Source organism: Balaenoptera borealis (assembly GCF_965194805.1).
Source record: "Balaenoptera borealis genome assembly, chromosome: 4".
Classification (NCBI taxonomy): domain Eukaryota; kingdom Metazoa; phylum Chordata; class Mammalia; order Artiodactyla; family Balaenopteridae; genus Balaenoptera; species Balaenoptera borealis.
The window spans coordinates 62,843,721-62,866,200 of record NC_138861.1 but is presented as its reverse complement, the minus strand read 5'-3'; the positions used below and the strand labels follow the sequence as shown (position 1 = coordinate 62,866,200).

The 22,480-nt window shown below is 37.6% G+C and overlaps 1 protein-coding gene across 13 annotated transcripts in view; it reads left to right on the top strand.

The window, feature by feature from the left end:
• RUFY3 (RUN and FYVE domain containing 3) overlaps window positions 1-22,480 on the top strand; it is an 89,981-nt gene that overhangs the window by 50,402 nt on the left and 17,099 nt on the right. For all 13 annotated transcript variants that reach the window (XR_014244000.1, XM_082390183.1, XM_082390184.1 and 10 more), the window contains 8 exons: window positions 2,389-2,562; window positions 3,352-3,469; window positions 4,297-4,398; window positions 7,060-7,183; window positions 8,292-8,353; window positions 9,578-9,643; window positions 10,928-10,997; window positions 21,348-21,440. Coding sequence is in view for 12 of the 13 variants with exons in the window: in XM_082390183.1 (XP_082246309.1) it covers window positions 2,389-2,562; window positions 3,352-3,469; window positions 4,297-4,398; window positions 7,060-7,183; window positions 8,292-8,353; window positions 9,578-9,643; window positions 10,928-10,997; window positions 21,348-21,440 (809 nt within the window). In the remaining variant the exon portion in view is untranslated. The remainder of the gene's footprint in view (window positions 1-2,388; window positions 2,563-3,351; window positions 3,470-4,296; window positions 4,399-7,059; window positions 7,184-8,291; window positions 8,354-9,577; window positions 9,644-10,927; window positions 10,998-21,347; window positions 21,441-22,480) is intronic.

Sequence of the window (22,480 nt, the reverse complement as noted above, 5' to 3'; positions counted from 1 at the left end):
GGGGCATGGGTCAATCCCTGGGCAGGCAGCTAACATCCCGCAAGCCGCATGGTGCACCCAAAAAAATCCAGCCAAACAAACAGCATACATTAGTTCCACAAAATCTTTTTTTTTTTTTTTTTTGGCCGTGCCGCAGCACTTTGATAATAGTAAGCATTAAATAATCATTGAACTTTTGCATTAATTAAACAATTAATAATGAGCAATAAATTCTTTTGAGCTCTTATGTCTAGTTGTCAAATTACCCTGATTTTTGTTTGACTTTCTTTCATTTGTTTAGAGTAGTAGTTCTCCACAGGTAGGAGATGTCTTTCAGGGGATTTATGGCAATATCTGGAGATATTTGGGGTTGTCATGACTAGAGGGTGCTACTGACATCTAGTGGGTAAAGGCATGGGTTGCTGCTAAATTTAATTCACAGAACAGCCCCCCACAAAAAGAATTATCTGACCCAAAATATTAGTAATGCCAAGGCTGAGAGTAATATTTTCTAAAGAATGGGTGGGTGGTTTATGTTTGATGCAGGTTAGTTCAAATAGGTTATAGCACCTTACTAATGGAGTCTGAGGTATCAGGAATTTGATTTCCATAGGCACTAGTTCATCTTTCTGTAGTTTAATGCATCCCAGCCACTGACCAGATGTCCTAAACATTTCTGCTACTGATTACAAGACAAACGAGATGAGGCAGTGTAGCAGAGCTGGTACCACCACTTCTGGAAAAATGCCTCAAAGCATCATGTTTTGTACATATTCCAAATCCAGCTCTCCCACGTGACTAGTTCTCACTAGGTTGGAATTAGATTATGTACTTTGACTAGGAGCATTGCTTAATTTTGTTATTAGCTCCCTGAATTATTGGTCAACAGACTTAAGGCAGAGGGAGTGGTGCCTTATGGACTGCCAGTTAATCCAACTTCAGCCACATTTTCTTATGTTAAATGGAGAATCCAGTAGCTCTCCACAAACTTCATGCATACCCACACACCCCTGTCCTATTCCTTTCTCCCAGGGATTATGGAAGGTCAGAAACAGTACAGTGCACATAAATGCTGATAATAATGTTGGAAATTCATATCTGATAAAATTGTTCTTCATGGTGGTTTGTCAGGGGGTAGTTTTTTGTGTATTTCAGTGTCCCTTTGTGAGTTTATTCCATTCTTGACAAGTTTACCTACAATGAACAGAGAGAGCCAGATTTGGGCATGTTTTAGGGCATGGCCCTAAACAACTTTAGGGCATGGCCCTAAAACATTTGTTGGTGTGCAAGAGAGAATTAGTGGCAACATACACCAATTCTGACTTTCCTAATAAAGTATCCTCTAAAATTATTACCTCAGAGAACACTACAACAAACCAAGATTTGTATAGTGGGCACTGTAAACCTACAAGTCCTTAAACTTAATGGAGAAGATGAGCTTAGAATTTGACTATTTGATTCTGCTTCATTTAACTGTGAATGCATATCTAAATGAAAACACTGTGTGAAGAAAATTACTTGGGACAATTTGAATGAAATAATCTCTGCTTTGTGCTGTAGCTTGTTTCTATTTTGGGAGCATGGCTTTTATTAGTACTACTTTTAGTCCTCCTAAAAAAGATAAAATATTTCATAGATCTCTAGGCCTTTTTCAATTTGTATAGAAATTTAACATATTTAACTTTTGGGAGGATGTCAGGTAAAATGTGGTACTTAGCCCCTTTCCTCAGGGAGTTTATTGGGTTGATGAGAGCCACATGCTCTATGTTAAGTCTTAAAAAATCGGGGAGTTGATTAAGTTCTAATACTTCATTATACTAATAATGTTAATTATTTTTAGTTCATTGAGTAATGCTTAGTTTACGTAATAATGCTAACTAGTATAAATACTAATAATGCACATAGTGTATTTGGAACAAAGTTTAAGCGCTTTGTCCTTTTTTTCTACATTGGCTTCATTTTTTAGAGCGCTTCACAAGCTGTAGAGAATGGGTGAGGCAGGGCAAGGGTGGAAGCAGCCCAGTGTGAAGGCTGTGCAGTACTGAGTTGTGACGGACCCAGGTTAGGCTGGTGGCAGAGGCAGTGGTGAGAATATTAAAAGACTGTACTCAAGGCTCAAAATTTTATAAAATAAATACATTTTTTACTGTTTCACCAAGAATATTCCTAAGGGACACTGGCATCTTTTTTTTTTTTTTTTTTTTAAAGCAAAGCACATGGTGGAGAAGAATACAGCAACTAATAGTATAATTTGGTGCCAAGGCCTTGATTCTTGCCAAGACACCAACAGTCTTACCCAGCTCTTGCTTTTGCGCCATCAATGCAAATGTCAACCCAATGAACTTATACTGAATTTTTTAATGCGCTATTTCCAGTAACCAGCTTCATCCTTTTCTCCTTTGGCTGCAGATCCTAATTATCTCATGGCTAACGAACGCATGAACCTGATGAACATGGCCAAGCTGAGTATCAAGGGCTTGATTGAATCTGCTCTGAACCTAGGGAGAACTCTGGACTCTGACTACGCACCTCTCCAGCAGTTCTTTGTGGTGATGGAGCACTGCCTGAAACACGGCTTGAAAGGTAGACCACGGCCTCAGAATACACATGTGCACGCACCTGTTTCCTAGCAATACATGCTCCAGAAGAGAAGCATTCCTGGTGGAGCCAAAGAATAAGAGGCTCGAATTAATATTAATCCATTGGAATGCAGCCTATGTGGGTGCAGAGATATGGTTGACTTAAAGGAGGTATAGCGCTTAAAAAATACAGATTCTTGAAAGCTAGAGCTGGAAGCGCTGTTACAAGTATCTAATTCAAGATGGCAGTTGTGTTCCACAGGTGGATATAGATCTAGAATGGGACGTGACTTGCCCAAGATCACACAGTGAGTGAGGGCAGAGCAAGTGCTAGAACTCAGATCTCCAGACTCTTGCGTCCATGCTCTTCCCACTTAACCCTGAGCTTTTGAGGACAGGACCTGGTCTTGTTCACCTTGGCTTCTTTTCCTCCTCCCGCTCCAATCTTTGATAACCTGTTCTTGGATTACCTATTCTCTTCCACTGGACTGTTTTCTTCACTAATACCACACGGCTTTAAGCATGATATTGTTAAGATATTTTATTGTTATTATACAGCTAGTCCATAAATTCTTCCTGAAAGAGGAAGGACCGAGTCTTGGAAAGTAGGGGATTTTTGATTTTTATGAAATGTTATCTATTATGAAAGCATGAATAATTTTAGAACTGTCTGATAATCTGGGATCAATTCCTGGAAAAGCGCACTGAATAGATGGGAGAGGGTATGTGTGTGTTGAGAGTGTGTTTATGTTGTGAAAAATATTAAAATATTGCTTTGTTTTTATCGCCTTAGCTAAGAAAACTTTTCTTGGACAAAATAAATCCTTCTGGGGGCCTCTAGAACTGGTAGAAAAGCTTGTTCCAGAAGCTGCAGAGATAACAGCAAGTGTTAAAGATCTTCCAGGACTTAAGTAAGTTTAAGGTTCAGTTCTGTGTGTCAGGGAGAACATTCTTCTTAACTACCTCCTTTAGGAGTGAGACTAAAGACAATGGTGATCATAATAATTTATTTCATAACAGTCCAAAATGCAAAATGCTGTTATGAACAGGTGATGTTACGAGAGAACTGGTACTGTAGAATAATGAGAAGTGTGAGGGATAATTATTATTAATCTAAGAAAGGTTGTCTTCATGTTAAAATACCAAATGTTCTCTTTTTTTAAAAGCACTTGTGGGTATCAGCTAGTGAGTCTCAAGAAGTTAGATCTAGGGAGGTGGTGTGTTGGACTTAAGACAAACAATGTGTTTGATGAGAACCAAGATTAAAACGGTTGTCAAGTGAGCCTCAGGAACTGACACCCGGAACCTGCCTTGGGACTTGAAAAAAGAGTGGTAATCACCTTCCCAAATTAGACTGGTCCAATTGTAATCAAGTAGAGGTCTAAGTGGCCTGTGTCCTGATTATTGTTATTCGGGTCCTTACATGATCCACACTAAATTGATGAGGATTTACCAAAACTAGTCTGATGGAGCATTTTCAGTTTGGCCTTCCAGAGGTCTTGTCTTCAAATCATGGTCTCATTCGGTAATTAATTCCTCACGAGAGCATTTGTCCCAGACACACCCCTGGCTCCCACTGGCCCACACGGAAGTGCTCCCACAGGAGTGTGGTGGGAGAGGCTGTGAGGAGCACAGCCTGTGCACCGTATACTGGGGGGCCCATTAGTGGGAGTAAGTGGACCTGTCCCACTGTGGCCTCTAGCTCTGCTGCTTTTCGTTGGTTTCTGTGTTTTCGTAGGACACCAGTAGGCAGAGGAAGAGCCTGGCTTCGTTTGGCATTGATGCAAAAGAAACTTTCGGAGTATATGAAAGCTCTGATCAATAAGAAGGAACTTCTCAGGTATGAAGATCTTCTCGTTGAGCTTCCTTCTTTTTCTCCCCATGTTCTATATCATATGAGGCTGAAGCATATAAATGTATCATTTTGGGGGGTCAGAAACACTTGATTCATGACAATTTCACGTAGCTCAGCTAATACCTTCTCCCACATCACACACACACATGCGCAAGAATAGATGTTTTTATATTAAGTGTGTTCACACTGTCTCTGTGGCATATGTATGGTCCTTTGCAGGACAGGTCAAAACTTAACACCTTTAGAAAACGGGAAAGGCTTTTGACACCTTAGCATATACCCAGGCTCACTAAGACAGGAAGTTGACGTGTAACATTAAATTCAAATACAGCACACAAAAAAATGTCCAGTTGGGTCATAGGTACAAATGGGAACGAGAAAACAATAAAGCTTTTAGAAGAAACATAAAGTAGACAAAAATTTCTTAAACACAAAAAGTTCTACCTGTAAAGGAAAAAATGGATGAATTGGTTACATTAAAATGAAGAACTTCTGTCCATCAAAAGTCACTCTTGAGATTAAGAGTGAGAGGTAACCCATAACTCTAAAGGAGATATTTGCAGTACATAATACATATATTCAACAAATTATGCATACTCATGGTGTATAAAGAACTCCGTCAGTCCAAAAAGAAAAAAGGCAGATGAGCAAAGACAGAATTGGGTAAAGGACTTGAACAAGCCTCTCACAGAAGAAGAAATTGAAATGGCCAGTAAACATATTAAAAGATACCTAACTTCATTAGCCATGTTGTAAATTCAAGTTAAAACAAGAGTGTGATAACCTCACACAACCACCAGAATGGGTAAAATGAAAAAGACAGATAATCCCAAGTGTTGGTGAGGATGTGAAGTAACTTTAATGTCCTGCTGATGAGTTAACTGGTATAGAAATTTAAGAAAACTGTTTGTCATCCTCTGTTAAAGCTGATCATGAGCATTCCTTGTGATCAAGGATTCCGCTTCTAGTTATTATAGCCAATAAAAAATGCATAGTTATATCCAACAAAAGACATGAACAAGAATGTTCATAGTTATTACAATGATTGTACCAGCCCCAAATGTTTGTAATAGACCCCAAGTATCAATTCACAGTAGAATGGGTAGGTAAATTATGGTATACTCATACAATGAAATACCATATAGCAACTACACACAGCCATATGCATTAATCTCACAAGTGTAATGTTGGGCAAATGAAACCAGACATGAAAAATACATTCTGCATTATTCCATTTATATAAAGTTCAGAAACGTACCTAATTTATCCTTCATGATAGAAGTCAGGAAAGAGCTACCATTGGCAGGGTAGGGGTAGTAAATGGGGAGTAGAAGGAAGCACAAGGTGCCTTTGGAGGTTCTGATGATGTGCTGATTTTTAATATAGTGCTGGTTACATAGGTGTGTTCTCTGTGTGAAAACTCATTCCACTGTATTGTATGATTTGTGTACTTTTCTATGTATACTTTATAGGTCATTAATATTTACTAAAAGAATTCAAGTATAGCAGACTGCCTCTGAGAAATATTATAAGAAGAATAAGTAATCGAGAATTTAAAGACATGGCTGAATTTTTCAAGAGCCTAGTTTTTACCAAAAATTGCACTGCAGATCCTAACATGGAGCATTGTTTTAATGTTGCTGCAGCTGCGTGTGCCATTGATTGCTGTTTTCTTGCCTAGGAAAATTAAACAAATCAGGAGAAAGAGAAACAGTAACCATTCAGGAGAGCTTATTTACTTCCACAAGGGGAAGGCTCAGCTTTCCAAGGATCAAGCCTTAAAGTGGTGTAGGGTCTAGTGTTCAAGCTGTAGGCGGCTACAAAATTATATGATTCAATTGGGGTCTGAAGAATTAGCTCTTCATCCAGCAGAGCACCAGAGTAAATGGATTCAGTCTTACGAACTAGACAGAATACTTTTTAATACATATTTTCACTCACTTTGACTCAGCACTTTCACACCCTAGGTATGTCTAACAGAAATGCATGTGTATATGTACCCAAACCCATGTGCAGTAGTGTTCAGCAAAGCACTGTAGCCTGCACAACTGAAACAGCAAATAGAATGAATCCATTGTGGTATATCCCTACCATGGAATACTGTGCAGCAGTGAAAGTGAATGAACTACCACTGCATACAGCAATACAGTATATGTATTACTAAATCACTTTGCTGTACACCTGAAACTAACATAACATTGTAAGTCAATTATACTCCAATATAAAATAAAAAATTTTTAAATATATATACAATTAAATTTAAAAAATAAAAATAAAGCAGATCAGAAAAAAGGCAATTTTAAAAAAACAAACTAATCGGTTTTTTTAAGATCCATGAAAGATTGAAAAGTTATCCCCTGGTGCGTTGCAAATACAGATATGTGGCAGAAGCATGAATGCTCACTTCGGTGAAAATACCATTCCAATCACTTTTCTTTCAGCTGGACTGTCTGTTATCTAGAGTCTGTTCATGTCCCTATTATCTAAAATAAAGTATCCAAGTAATCCTTGTTTTTACTTTTTTGCTGTTATTATAGATGACCATATTTAACCACGAGGCAAGTGCTTTTCTCCTTGTCTCATGGTTACATCATTGGATTTTTGAGGTTTTATTACAGTAGAGTGTTTCATGGATTTCTCTTACAGTGAATTCTATGAACCCAATGCCCTCATGATGGAAGAAGAGGGAGCCATAATTGCTGGTCTGTTGGTGGGTCTGAATGTCATTGATGCCAATTTCTGTATGAAAGGAGAAGATTTGGACTCTCAGGTATGAGAAAGATACTTGGTTACCAAGTGTGTCACTCTGAGTTCTGTTATCTCAGAATTTGGATTGATTAGATTATACCAACCAACTTAGGGGAACTTCTATGAGTTATAAATAGGATTTTCTTTATTTTTGATGTGAATATAAAAAATCTGTTTGTTTTTCCTTCCAGCTTGGCTTATTTGTGCATAATGAATGTTTTTCAAATCCTTGTCTTAACTGTGATCCCTGTTAAAAATATTTTGCACAGGCTAAAATATATATATATATGTATATATGTGCTGTGTGCTATGTGGTTCAGCAGCAAACATATATATGTATATATGTTTGCCGTAGCATCTTATGGAAAAACCCAAACAAATTTTTGGCCGACCCAATATATGTACACACACATATAAGCCAAAATATATACACAGGGGTTTAGTAGCAGAATATTTTAAATAAGCAAGAGAGAAAGAAATGTTAAACCTTAATTTATATTAAGTATTCAGTTGACTTTCTTAGTCATGTCCTACTGACTTAATCTTGGTTCTTTACTTACAACCCTTGTCAATTCTTTTTTTTTTTTTTAAGAAGCAGCATTTTTTTTTTTAAGTTACCTTTTCCAACTTTTTTTTTCTTCTCTTTTTTTGGCTATGTTGGGTCTTCGTTGCTGCACACGGGCTTTCTCTAGCTGTGGCGAGCAGGGGCTACTCTTCGTTGCAGTACACAGGCTTCTCATTGCGGTCGCTTCTCTTGTTGTGGAGCGTGGGCTCTAGGCATGTGGGCTTCAGTAGTTGCAGCACACAGGCTCAGTAGTTGTGGCTCACAGGCTCTAGAGCACAGGCTCAGAAGTTGTGACACACAGGCTTAGTTGCTCTGAGGCATGTGGGATCTTCCCGGACCAGGGATCGAACCCGTGTCCCCTGAATTGGCAGGCGGATTCTTAACCACTGTGCCACCAGGGAAGTCCCGTCAATTCTTGATTATAATAAAACATTAAATTTTTATTAAAAATTTCTAGTAATTGTCATGACTGTAATACTATTTTGAGTGCCTAAAAAGAGACATTGTGTTATGCCTTGGGAAAAGTATCTAATTTTATATTGAATTCTGAACATTCTCTCTGTAGGTTGGAGTTATAGATTTTTCAATGTATCTCAAGGATGGGAACAGCAGTAAAGGTAGTGAAGGGTATGTACAAAGAAAATTAGTTTTCTTTTTTCTTTAATGTTCTTTGATAGTATTTAAAGTTTACAACAGTACTGCTTTAACAGATGTGCTGAAAGAATTTCTGATGAGATAGCTTTAATAGAATCTTGTCAAAAATATCTGACAATTATGCCTGCTAAACCCTAAAAGCGATTTTAGTTAAGTAGATTTTCCTACTCTTTGGCTCAGGGGCAAACAAAATAAAAATTTTTATAAAAGGAATCCAATGCTTCATCTCTTAAAAGTAATGTTTGGAAACATGGTTTTCTTGACCAGAAGGACTGCATTGTCAGTTTGCTTAAAATATGCACTATTACATGTGCATCATGGGATTATGTAAAATGCTAATATTAGGGAGAGCTGAGTATATGGGAACTGGGCACTACTCTTACAACTTCTGTAAATCTAAAATAATTTCAAAATTAAAAGTTTTAAAAATATTCATATGGTACTTGGAAATTAGCGATCAGAAACTCACCTTTTACCCTTTATAAATTTAGCAGTTGAAAGCATAATTAGTCTGAAGTTTTTAACCTTAGGCATTGAGCTAAGATTATATTGCTTGTCCTTTAAGTAGTCGTAGTAGAGGTGTGTGGCCTTGAATTTTGTCTTTCAGTTGAAAAGTCTGTCTGTATAACTTTTGCCTATTCTAGATTAGCTGGTCCCAGAAGTGAACCTTCTTTTTCCACACTTAATTTACTCATGTAATAATAAACACCTGATCTTTGTGAAAGCCTTTTATACCATTCACTTTGAAGCCAAACAGCATTTAAAGGCAAATAAATATATAGCCTTTGAGAACAATAATTATTTCACCCGAATAAGCTTAATTCAATTCCTATGACAAATGGAAAATTGTTATGATAAATAATACTAACAAAGCTAAAAAAAAATCTATCAATTGTGAGAAGAAACTTTTTATTCTTTAAATGCCTCTAATAGACTGTACATTATACCTATAACCTAAGGTATTAAGATATATAAGCTACAGCAAGAGCTTTATTAATATGCAGGGGTGGTTTCAATTTTAAACCTCCAGGTCTCTTGTTGATATGCCAAGGGGATTATACATCAGGTCTGTCTTCTGATTCAGTGTGTCTGTGCCATAATTGCCTTTCTATGTTTTATGAAAAGATTGGGGGTGGGGCATCTTGGTATTTCTAATGTTATTTACTTTTTTTCTATTTTTAAATTTTTTTCCCTCAGAGATGGCCAGATTACTGCAATTCTGGATCAGAAGAACTATGTAGAAGAACTCAACAGACATCTGAAGTAAAGAATGAATAAATGCTATTACTTTACTGGGGGTTTTGGTGTGGGGGAAGGGAAAGGTAAACTGATGAGCAGTTAGGATAAATTCAGACCATACTCAACAAATATATATAGAATTACTGCTTGCCAGGCACTGAGCTAGGCACTGGATATGTGGCATTTAACTGTTCGGTGAGCTTAAATGAAAAGCAATATAAAATTAGTATGTAATTAGAACTTTAGTGATTATGTAAATATATTCAGTTAAGAACTCTTAAATTTGTGACATAGACAGTTGAAATTGGAGGTCTTCTTGGTTCGGTAGATCCAGCCACATATTTCAGGACTAAGTCTTGGGTAAAGCACTCATCACTTTACTACCTTTAATTGTATCTCGTTGGTCCCTTGCATGTCTCATACATTGGATTGATAGTATTAATTTACCCTTTTTCCACCATCACTACCATTAATTTACCAAGTACTCACCAAGTATTTTTCATGACCAGATCATAAAACAATCTCTTCTTTCCTAAGGAGAGCTATCCAAAATTTATTGGTATTCTCAAGTGCACTGATGGTCTAAAAACTGTTGAATAATTCAGAAGAATTAATATACCCATTAATTACCTTATTTATAGTTCTCTTATGAAAGATAATCATTTTAATTTAAGTAAGACCTAAAATGTGACTATACCAGTATCAATATAAATTATAGTCTTGGTTCCATCTAGAAAACTCAAGAACAATTTAAGTACATTTTCTCTGGGGACTGAGTACTAATAATGAACTGACAGTAAACTGTGGAGATGTTAGCCTAGCAAAGATGTGGTTACAGTTGACAATGAAATACAAATATGACCCTATTATTTACTCTTTCAATGCCTCCATTTCTTTATCTATAATAACAACCCCATACCTAGCACATGGGGTTTTTGAAAGGAGTAATGAAATAATGCAAGTAAAATCAGAAGAGTGCTTGGTGTATGGCAAGCCCATCATAATTCATGTAGCCCATTACTATTATTACTATTACTATTCTTATTATTATTATATAAGTAAACAAAGTTTACTGTGTAGTGCATCAACTCTTTTATTTCATCAACAAATGCTTATTAAATACAAACTTCAGTGCCAAGAATGTAGCAAGTAAGACACATATCAGCTTGTAAGCTCTCTTAGAGCCTACAAGTCTGTCAAGAATTATGGACAGTAAACAATGAAAGTATAATGAGTATTTTAAAAGAAAGTACAGGATATTGCCCTGTTTCTCAAAAGAGACTATTATGTTTTTTCTTCTGTCGATAGTGCTACTGTAAACAACCTTCAGGCAAAAGTGGATGCATTAGAAAAATCCAACACTAAACTGACAGAGGAGGTAAGTGTTTTGGAAGTTCTTTGATTGACTTAGAGAATTTAGTAGGGTGCATTAGTGGAAAATAATTTCTCTGGAGCCTGGAAATAAAGGACTTGACTTTTCAGATAATATCTACTATAGGACTCCTTGTTCTGACCAAGAATGGCCAGCTGGCTTATCTGAGGGGTCTCAGTTACCCAGTTGGACTCTGAAGGCATAGAACCTGGGCTGATCAAATATTTTGCTTTCTTTTGTGAATGTTTTGTCTGGGCTAGCCTAGAGTTAATGTTTAGCAGGTAGCGTGGTATTCATCATTTATTCATTCATCAAACAATTTGGGTACTGCGTATGTGCCAGAGCTAGACAAAGATTTATATCTGCCAGGCATTGATTTATGTGTGCCAGATTGGCAAGTTCCCGCCTTCAAGGGTTTTATTTTCTCCTTGGGGTGATGGGGTAGATGACATAAAGAACACGGGTCAGAAGACCAGTACTAATAATGAACTAACAGTAAACTGTGGGGATGTTAGCCTAGCAAAGATGTGGTTGCAGTCGACAATGAAGTACAAATATGACCCTATTATTTACTCTTTCAATGCCTCCATTTCTTTATCTATAATAACAACCCTATACCTAGCACATGGGGTTGTTGAAAGGAGTAATGAAATAATGCAAGTAAAATCAGTTAGAAGAGTGCTTGGTGTAGCAGTAATTACTGTTTACATGTCATGTGCTCTTGAGCAAGTAAGTCACTTGACCTCCAAGAGGCCCAGTTCCCTAACTGGCAAATTAGAGTGTTTCCCCTTTTAGCTCACAATTACCCTGAAGATCAAGTAAGAATATACATGTGAAAACTCTTAGAAAAGTCCCTAAAATTAGAATAGAAAAATAACTCATATTTTACTTCTGATTAATTTTTTTTCCCCTAACTTACCAAAGGCTAAGCGACATATTTTTTTCTTCAGTAGCATTAGATGTTTCTATGCGAAACCTTAAATAAAATTTTTTAGGTGGCAAAGACTTTATCTTCTCTTTTTCAAATTATAACTATCCTATTACATACAGTGAGATACATTTGGTTAAATACAACAACATAGATGGACCTGGAGGGTATTGTGCTTAGTGAAATAAATCTGAGAGAGAAAGACAAATACTGTATCTTATTTAAATGTGGAATCTAAAAAATGAAACAAACAAATGAATATAAAACAAAACAGAAACAGACTCACAGATATAGAGAACAAACTAGTGGTTAACACTGGGGAGGGTCAAGATAGGGGTAGGGCATTAAGAGGTACAGATTATTATGTATAAAATAAATAATCTACAAGAATATATTGGATAGTATAGGGAATATAGCCAATATTTTATAATAACTTTAAGGTTATAATGTATAAAAGTATATAATCTATATATTTTATATATAGATTTTATATATATAAAGTATAATCTATAAAAATATTGAATATTTTATTGAATCATAAAAATATTGAATCATATATAAAGTATAATCTATAAAAATATTGAATCTATAAATATTGAATTTATATATATAAAGTATAATCTATAAAAATATTGAATCTATAAAAATATTGAATATATAATCTATAAAAATATTGAATAAAAATATTGAATCACCTGAAACTAATATAATATTGTAAATCAGCTATACTTCAAAAAAAATTTTTGGTCTAAAATAAACAAGTTAAAGCGCTAGTCAGGAAACACTATCTAATTGGATTTTTTTCAGAAGGAAAAAATCGTTGTTCATTGTTATAACTTTAAAACACCTTCCATATTACTCAGTTCTGGGGGCTTTAGTTTTGGATGTAGATTCTTAAATTATATTAAAACTTTAATTTGTTGATATGACCCTTAGAATTTTATCCCACAAGGCTTTGGAAACATTCTGCACAGCAATTTTCTACTGTGAGTCTACTGCTGTTATATTGAGGTAGTGTGGCATAGTAATTAAGCATGCTCTCCAGAGCTAGACTTCTTGAATTTGTGTCCCACATCTGGCGCTTGCTAGCTTTCTGATCCTGGGCCAGTTACTTGCGCTCCTGTTCTTTGGTTTACTTATCTGTAAAATGGGGATAAGAAGAAGAAGAAGAAGAAGAAGATTTTTGTGCAAATTAAATGATTTAATGCATAAGGGCCTAGACCAGTGCCTGACACATCATAAGCACTCAGTAAATACAATCGTAAATTTTATTCCCTCAGTCACAGGACTTGTGTTCTTGGCCTAACTTTATCTTACCAACAATATTAATTTATTCATTTACTTATTTATCTTACCAGTAAGATTTACTTTCTTAAAGCTTTGAACTTTTAGAGATAGGAAAGCACTGTGTATAGACTTTATAAAGAGCAGACAAGGCTAATATGTTCTGCCCTCTCTCATTTCCATCTATTTTGGATTTAAAGGGACCAGTAAAAAACAAAACAAAACAAAAAAGACCTCTTTTCCCCTCCTGAGTTCTGAACCAATATGACAAAATGAGAAGAACTGAGCAGATGAAGGTAAATAAACATCCACTTTATGTTGGTAAAGCTGACTTAGAAAGTCCACTTGGATCTGCAGTCGTCACTCGTAATACTTTCTCTGATGATGAGACCTTGGAAGGAGCAGTCCGAGGTGCGCTTGGATCTAGAGGGCAGACCCACTTGCCCAAAGTTACTTCTTTACGCATTTTAGGCCCACGGAGCAGAGAGAGAAATGGGCTGCCAGACCTGCCTGTAGAAAGCCTGCCTGAGCCTGGCTCCTCTGTACTTACATAGTAGAACAGGAACCAAGCAGAGATGATGAAAAGGGAGACTAGCCTGGCTGAGAGGAGTCTGCTCAGTTCCTTTCCTAGCCTCATTCAGGCACCTTCCCACTCTCTGTGGGAACTGAGCTCAGTAGGTGCAGAGGGGAGCATTTCCACCGTACTCTTCCCTCCAGTGGAATAGGGTTATAAACATTTCCCCTAGAGATACACTGCCAATAACATTACCTTGTCTTTGTAGGTGCTGAAAAGAAAAATCTCTTTAACGCTTAATGGCATCTTTTAGAGGGAGAACTTTGGAGTTCACTTCTTACTCTCTTAAAAATTATCTGTAGGGACTTCCCTGGTGGTCCAGTGCTAAAGAATCTGCCTTACAACGCAGGGAATGCAGGTTCGATCCCTGACCAGGGATCTAAGATCCCACATGCCGCGGGACAGCTAAGCCCGCGTGCCACAACTTCTGAGGCCGCGTGCCTCAACTAGAGCCCACGTGCCGCAAAAACAGAGCCCACACGCTCTGGAGCCTGGGCGCCACAACTAAAGAAGAGAAACCCACACGCCACAACTGGAGAGAAGACCACACACTACAATGAAGAGCCCGCACGCCGCAAGGAAAGATCCCGCATGCCGCAACTAAGACCCAACGCAGCCAAAAATAAATTGAATACATAAATAAATAATAAATAAATCTTTAAAAAAAATTTAACATTTAAAAAAAATTATCTGTTGAAGGTCTTATGGAGGGTTTGTAAGATGGGTCCCAAGGCATGAGGTGACCACTTATACATTTTAGAAATAGGATTTTTTAAGGAGACCTTCAAGGTGGCAGAGGAGTAAGATGTGGAGATCACCTCCCTACCCACAAATACATCAGAAATACATCTACATGTGGAACAACTCCTACAGAACACCTACTGAATGCTGGCAGAAGACCTCAGACTTCCCAAAAGTCGTGTGGCTGACAGGGTCTTGGTGCTTCGGCCAGGTGTCAGGCTTGTGCCTCTGAGGCAGGAGAGCCAAGTTCGGGACATTATCCACCAGAGACCTCCCAGCTCCACGTGATATCAAACGGCAAAAGCTCTCCCAGAAATCTCCATCTCAATGCTAAGACCCAGCTGCACTCAACAACCAGTAAGCTACAGTGCTGGACACCCTATGCCAAACAACTAGCAAGAGAGGAACACAACCTCACCATTAGCAGAGAGGCTGCCTAAAATCTTAGTAAGGTCACAGACACCCCAAAACACACCACCAGATACGGTCCTGCCCACCAGAAAGACAAGATCCAGCCTCATCCACCAGAAAACAGGCACTATTCCCCTCCAACAGGAAGCCTATACAACCCACTGAACCAACCTTAGCCACTGAGTGCAGACACCAAAAACAACGGGAAGTACGAACCTGCAGCCTGTGAAAAGCAGACCCCAAATACAGTAAGTTAAGCAAAATAAGAAGACAGAGAAACACACAGCAGATGAAGGAAGAAGGTAAAAACCCACCAGACCAAACAAATGAAGAGGAAATAGGCAGTCTACCTGAAAAAGAATTCAGAATAATGATAGTAAAGATGATCCAAAATCCTGGAAATAGAATGGAGAAAATACAAGAAACATTTAACAAGGACCTAGAAGACTAAAGAGCAAACAAACAATGATGAACAGCACAATAAGTGAAATTAAAAATTCTCTAGAAAGAATCAAAAGCAGAATAACTGAGGCAGAAGAACGGATAAGTGACCTGGAAGATCAAATAGTGGAAATAACTACTGCAGAGCAGAATAAAGAAAAAAGAATGAAAAGAATTGAGGACAGTCTTAGAGACCTCCGGGACAATATTAAATGCACCAACATTTGAATTACAGGGGTCCCAGAAGAAGAAGAGAAAAAGGAAATATTTGAAGAGATTATAGTTGAAAACTCCCCTAATATGGGAAAGGAAATAGTCAATCAAGTCTAGGAAGTGCAGACAGTCCCATACAGGATAAATCCAAGGAGAAACACGCCAAGACACATGTTAATCAAACTATCAAAAATTAAATACAAAGAAAAAATATTAAAAGCAGCAAGGGAAAAACAACAGATAACATACAAGGGAATCCCCATAAGGTTAACAGCTGATCTTTCAACAGAAAGTCTGCAAGCCAGAAGGGAGTGGCAAGACATATTTAAAGTGATGAAAGGGAAGAACCTACAAAAAAGATTACTCTACCCAGCAAGGATCTCATTCAGATTTGACTGAGAAATTAAAACCTTTACAGACAAGCAAAAGCTAAGAGAATTCAGCACCACTAAATCAGCTTTACAACAAATGCTAAAGGAACTTCTCTAGGCAGGAAACACAAGAGAAGGAAAAGACCTATAATAGTAAACCCAAAATAATTAAGAAAATGGTAATAGGAACATACATATTGATAATTACCTTAAATGTAAATGGACTAAATGCTCCCACCAAAAGACATAGACTGGCTGAATGGATACAAAAATAAGACCCGTAGGTATGCTGTCTACAAGAGACCCACTTCAGACCTAGGGACACATACAGACTCAAAATGAGGGGATGGAAAAAGATATTCCATGCAAATGGAAATCAAAAGAAAGCTGGGGTAGCAATTCTCATGTCAGACAAAATAGACTTTAAAATAAAGACTATTACAAGAGACAAGCACACTACATAATGATCAAGGGATCAATCCACGAAGAAGATATAACAATTGTAAATATATATGCACCCAACATAGGAAGACCTCAATACATAAGACAAATGCTATCAGCCATAAAAGGGGAAATCGACAGTAACACAGTCATAGTAGGGGACTTTAACACCCCACTTTCACCAATGGACAGATCATCCAAAATGAAAATAAATAAGGAAATGCAAGCTTTAAATGATACATTAAACAAGATGGCCTTAATTGATATTTATAGGACATTGCATCCAAGAACAACAGAATACACATTCTTCTAAAGTGCTCATGGAACATTCTCCAGGATAGGTCATATCTTGGGTCACAAATCAAGCCTTGGTAAATTTAAGAAAATTGAAATCGTATCAAGTATCTTTTCCGACCACAATGCTATGAAGCTAGATATCAATTACAGGAAAAAGTCTGTAAAAAATACAAACACATGGAGGCTAAACAATACACTACTTAATAACCCAGAGATCACTGAAGAAATCAAAGAGGAAATAAAAAATACCTAGAAACAAATGACAATGAAAACACGACGACCAAAAACCTATGGGATGCAGCAAAAGCAGTTCTAAGAGGGAAGTTTATAGCAATACAGTCCTACCTCAAGAAACAAGAAACATCTCAAATAAACAACCTAACCTTACACCTAAAGCAATTAGAGAAAGAAGAACAAAAAAACCCCAAAGTTAGCAGAAGGAAAGCAATCATAAAGATCAGATCAGAAATAAATGAAAAAGAAATGAAGGAAACGATAGCAAAGATCAATAAAACTAAAACCTGGTTCTTTGAGAAGATAAAAAAAATTGATAAACCATTAGCCAGACTCATCAAGAAAAGAAGGGAGAAGACTCAAATCAATAGAATTAGAAATGAAAAAGGAGAGGTAACAACTGACACTGCAGAAATACAAAGGATCATGAGAGATTACTACAAGCAACTATATGCCAATGAAATGGACAACCTGGAAGAAATGGGAAAATTCTTAGAAATGCACAACCTTCTGAGACTGAACCAGGAAGAAATAGAAAATATAAACAGACCAGTCACAAGCATTGAAATTGAGACTGATTAAAAATCTTCCAACAAACAAAAGCCCAGGACCAGATGGCTTCACAGGCAAATTCTATCAAACATTTAGAGAAGAGCTAACACCTATCCTTCTGAAAATCTTCCAAAATATAGCAGAGGGAGGAACACTCCCAAACTCATTCTACGAGGCCACAATCACCCTGATACCAAAACCAGGCAAAGATGTCACAGAGAAAGAAAAATACAGGCCAATATCACTGATGAACATAGGTGCAAAAATCCTCAACAAAATACTAGCAAACAGAATCCAACAGCACATTAAAAGGATCATACACCATGATCAAGTGGGGTTTATCCCAAGAATGCAAAGATTCTGCAATATATGCAAATCAATCAACGTGATAAACCATATTAACAAATTGAAGGATAAAACCCATATGATCATCTTAATAGATGAAGAAAAAGCTTTCAACAAAATTCAACACCCATTTATGATAAAAACTCTCCAGAAAGTAGGTATAGAGGGAACTTACTTACCTCAACATAATAAAGGCCATATATGACAAACCCACAGCCAACCCACAACCATTTCGTCAATGGTGAAAAACTGAAACCATTTCCTCTAAGATCAGGAACAAGACAAGGTTGTCCACTCTCACCACTATTATTCAACATAGTTTTGGAAGTTTTAGCTACAGCAATCAGAGAAGAAGAAGAAATAAAAGGAATCCAAATCAGAAAAGAAGAAGTAAAGCTGTCACTGTTCGCAGATGACATGATACTATACATAGAGAATCCTAAAGATTATGCTACCAGAAAACTACTAGAGCTAATCAATGAATTTGGTAAAGTAGCAGGATACAAAATTAATGCACAGAAATCTCTTGCATTCCTATACACTAATGATGGAAAATCTGAAAGAGAAATTAAGGAAACACTCCCATTTACCACTGCAGCAAAAAGAATAAAATACCTAGGAATAAACCTACCTAAGGAGACAAAACACCTGTATGCAGAAAACTGTAAGACACTGATGAAAGAAATTAAAAATGATACCAACAGATGGAGAGATACACCATTTTTCTTGGATTGGAAGAATCAACATTGTGAAAATGACTGTACAACCCAAAGCAATCTACAGATTCAATGCAATCCCTATCAAACTACCAATGGCATTTTTCACAGAACTAGAACAAAAAAATTCACATTGTGTATGGAAACACAAAAGACCCCGAATAGCCAAAGCAACCTTGAGAAAGAAAAACTGAGCTGGAGGAATCAGGCTCCTGGACTTCAGACTATACTACAAGGCTACAGTAATCAAGACAGTATGGTACTGGCACAAAAACAGAAATATAGATCAATGGAACCGGATAGAAAGCCCAGAGATAAACCCACGCACATATGGTCACCTTATTTTTGATAAAGGAGGCAAGAATATACAATGGAGAAAAGACAGCCTGTTCAATAAGTGGTGCTGGGAAAACTGGACAGCTACATGTAAAAGAATGAAATTAGAACACTCCCTAACACCACACACAAAACTAAATGCAAAATGGATTAAAGACCTAAATGTAAGGCCAGACAGACTATAAAACTATAAAACTCTTAGAGGAAAACATAGACAGAACACTCTGTGACATACATCACAGTAAGATCCTTTTTGACCCACCTCCTAGAGAAATGGAAATAAAAAAAATAAACAAATGGGACCTAATGAAACTTAAAAGCTTTTGCACAGCAAAGGAAACCATAAAGGAGATGAAAAGACAACCCTCAGAATGGGAGAAAATATTTGCAAATGAAGCAACTGGCAATGGATTAATCTCCAAAATATACAAGCAGCTCATGCAGCTCAATATCAAAAAAAGCAAACAACCCAATCCACAAATGGGCAGAAGACCTACATAGACATTTCTCCATAGAAGATATGCAGATTGCCAACAAACACATGAAAGGATGCTCAACGTCACTAATCATTAGAGAAATGCAAATCAAAACTACAATGAGGTATCACCTCACACCAGTCGGAATGGCCATCCTCAAAAAATCTACAAAGAATAAATGCTGGAGAGGGTGTGGAGAAGAGGGAACCTTCTGGAGCTGTTGGTGGGAATGTAAATTGATACAGCCACTATGGAGAACAGTATGGAGGTTCCTTAAAAAACTAAAAATAGAACTACCATATGACCCAGCAATCCCACTCCTGGGCATATACCCTGAGAAAACCATTAATTCAAAAAGAGTCATGTACCACAGTGTTCACTGCAGCTCTATTTACAATAGCCAGGATATGGAAGTAACCTAAGTGTCCATCGACAGATGAATGGATTAAAAAAGATGTGGCCCGTATATACAATGGAATATTACTCAGCCATAAAAAGAAACAAAATTGAGTTATTTGTAGTGAGGTGGATGGACCTAGAGACTGTCATACAGAGTGAAGTAAGTCAGAAAGAGAAAAATAAATACCGCATGCTAATACATATATATGGAATCAAAAAAAAAAGAAAGGTTCTGAAGAACCTAGGGGCAGGACAGGAATAAAGACACAGTCATAGAGAATGGATTTGAGGACATGGGGAGGGGGAAGGGTAAGCTGGGACGAAGTGAGAGAGTGGCATGGACTTATATACACTACGAAATGTAAAATAGCTAGTGGGAAGCAGCTGCATAGCACAGGGAGATCAGCTCCGTTGCTTTGTGACCACCTAGAGGGGTGGGATAGGGAGGGGGGAGGAAGATGCAAGAGGGAGGAGATATGGGGATATATTTATATGTATAGCTGATTCACTTTGTTTTAAAGCAGAAACTAACACACCATTGTAAAGCAATTATACTTCAATAAAGATGTTTTAAAAAATAGGTTTTTTTAATTAATTAATTTTTTTATTTATTTTTGGCCGCGTTGGGTCTTCATTGCTGTGCGCGGGCTTTCTCTAGTTGTGGCTACTCTTCGTTGTGGTGCATGGGCTTCTCACTGCGGTGGCTTCTCTTGTTGTGGAGCAGTGGCTCTAGGCGAGTGGGCTCCAGCAGTTGTGGCTCGTGGGCTCTAGAGCGCAGGCTCAGTAGTTGTGGCTCACGGGCTTAGTTGCTCTGCGGCATGTGGTCTCTTCCCAGACCAGGGCTCAAACCCATGTCCCCTGCATTGGCAGGCGGATTCTCAACCACTGCGCCAGCAGGGAAGTCCAGAAATAGGTTTTATAACTAAATATAATTACAAGTTATCCATGAGGACACCCTTGAGGTAAATGATTGTAAGATAACATTGTGGTACTGAAAAAATGTTCACACAAAAAGCAGTAATAGATATTTTTTATTTTTATCTTTAAAGACGTTTCTCCTAAGTTCCCTATAAGAACATTTTCATGGGGCTATAGATAGCTTTCTTTCCTTCTAAGAATAGCTCAGGGCTTCCCTGGTGGCGCAGTGGTTGAGAATCTGCCTGCTAATGCAGGGGACACGGGTTCGAGCCCTGGTCTGGGAAGATCCCACATGCCACGGAGCAACTGGGCCCGTGAGCCACAACTACTGAGCCTGCGCGTCTGGAGCCTGTGCCCCGCAACGGGAGGGGCCGCGATAGTGAAAGGCCCGTGCACCGCGATGAAGAGCGGCCTCCGCACCGCGATGAAGAGTGGCCCCCACTTGCCGCAACTAGAGAAAGCCCTCACACGAAAACTAAGAGACCCAACACAGCCATAAATAAATAAATAAATAAATAAATAAAGTATTTAAAAAAAAAAAAAAAAAAAGCTATTTAAAAAAAAAAAAAAAAAAAAGAATAGCTCAGCCTGAAAATCGTGTCCTAGCAGATCATGAATTATCTTATCCTGTGTTTAGTGAAAGAAAGATAACAGATTATTTTTTAAATTTTTTCAACAGCTTGCAGTTGCAAACAACAGGATTATTACCTTGCAAGAAGATATGGAACGAGTTAAAGAGGAAAGCTCCTACATATTGGAATCTAATCGGAAGGTTAATCTTACTAGATTTATGAAATATCCCCAGAGAGCATGTCATGTGTCATGGGGGGGCTGCCTCCAGAGGACCGCTTGGTAGCTGCGAGCATTTGCATATGTTAAGTGCACCGTTTTCACTGAGGGTCCAGGCACAATTGAGTGAATGGCAAAGGTTATGGGAGGGTTATGCCCCTTCTCCTACAGACACTCCTTGGCTTCACCGCCACCTACATCTGTTTAGAGACTTCAATAAACAGTCTAATTTGATGTCTTGTTTTTATGTACTAATGATTTGTACTATATTTAAGTGTTCTGTTATATTAAATATACCATTATTTTTAGACCATGTTACTGTTTTGTAAAAAGTGTTTATCTGATATCACTGGGAAAGAGTTACCATATAAATGAATTTTCTAGATAACTCAATCCCTTAAAGTATAGGGTTGGATCCATAACATCTTATGGAAAAGCCCAAACAACCTTTTTGGCCAACCCAATACCAAACTTTTTATATATGTCTAAACAGATATTTTGCAAACCTTTTGTATATTGCACAGTTCTAAGCCTTCTTAAGTGGAGGATGTAATTGAACACATTTAGCCCTTTGTGATGACTGAATATCATAATTATCAACATTGGCAATTCTGTACTGAGTGATAAGGGTGCTACTTTGGTGGGCGTCGGCTATTGAAATTGATAGAGCTTCTAGCTCCTGAGCTTAAATATTCCCAGATTACTGTGGGTGTTTTTTTCTGCCTTTTATTTCACTGGCATCTATTGCTTCTTACTGCTGTTAGCATTACTCTCTCTAGAAAGGTCTCCCTCCTCATGCTTCTAACCTGCTGTGACCTAGGAATCCAGAAATCCAGTTATTAACCTTCTTAAAGAGTAAGCACCTAGGCTCTGCGTGGGGACCGACATGAGTAACATGTTTGCCTTTAATGCACGGACTTTGTAAAAACAACTGTGACTACTCAGCATTTTCTCACGAGCTACTGATGTTTAGCTCTGACCTCTCTGTATGGGTGGAGGAGACACCAGATGTGAGATCTCTGG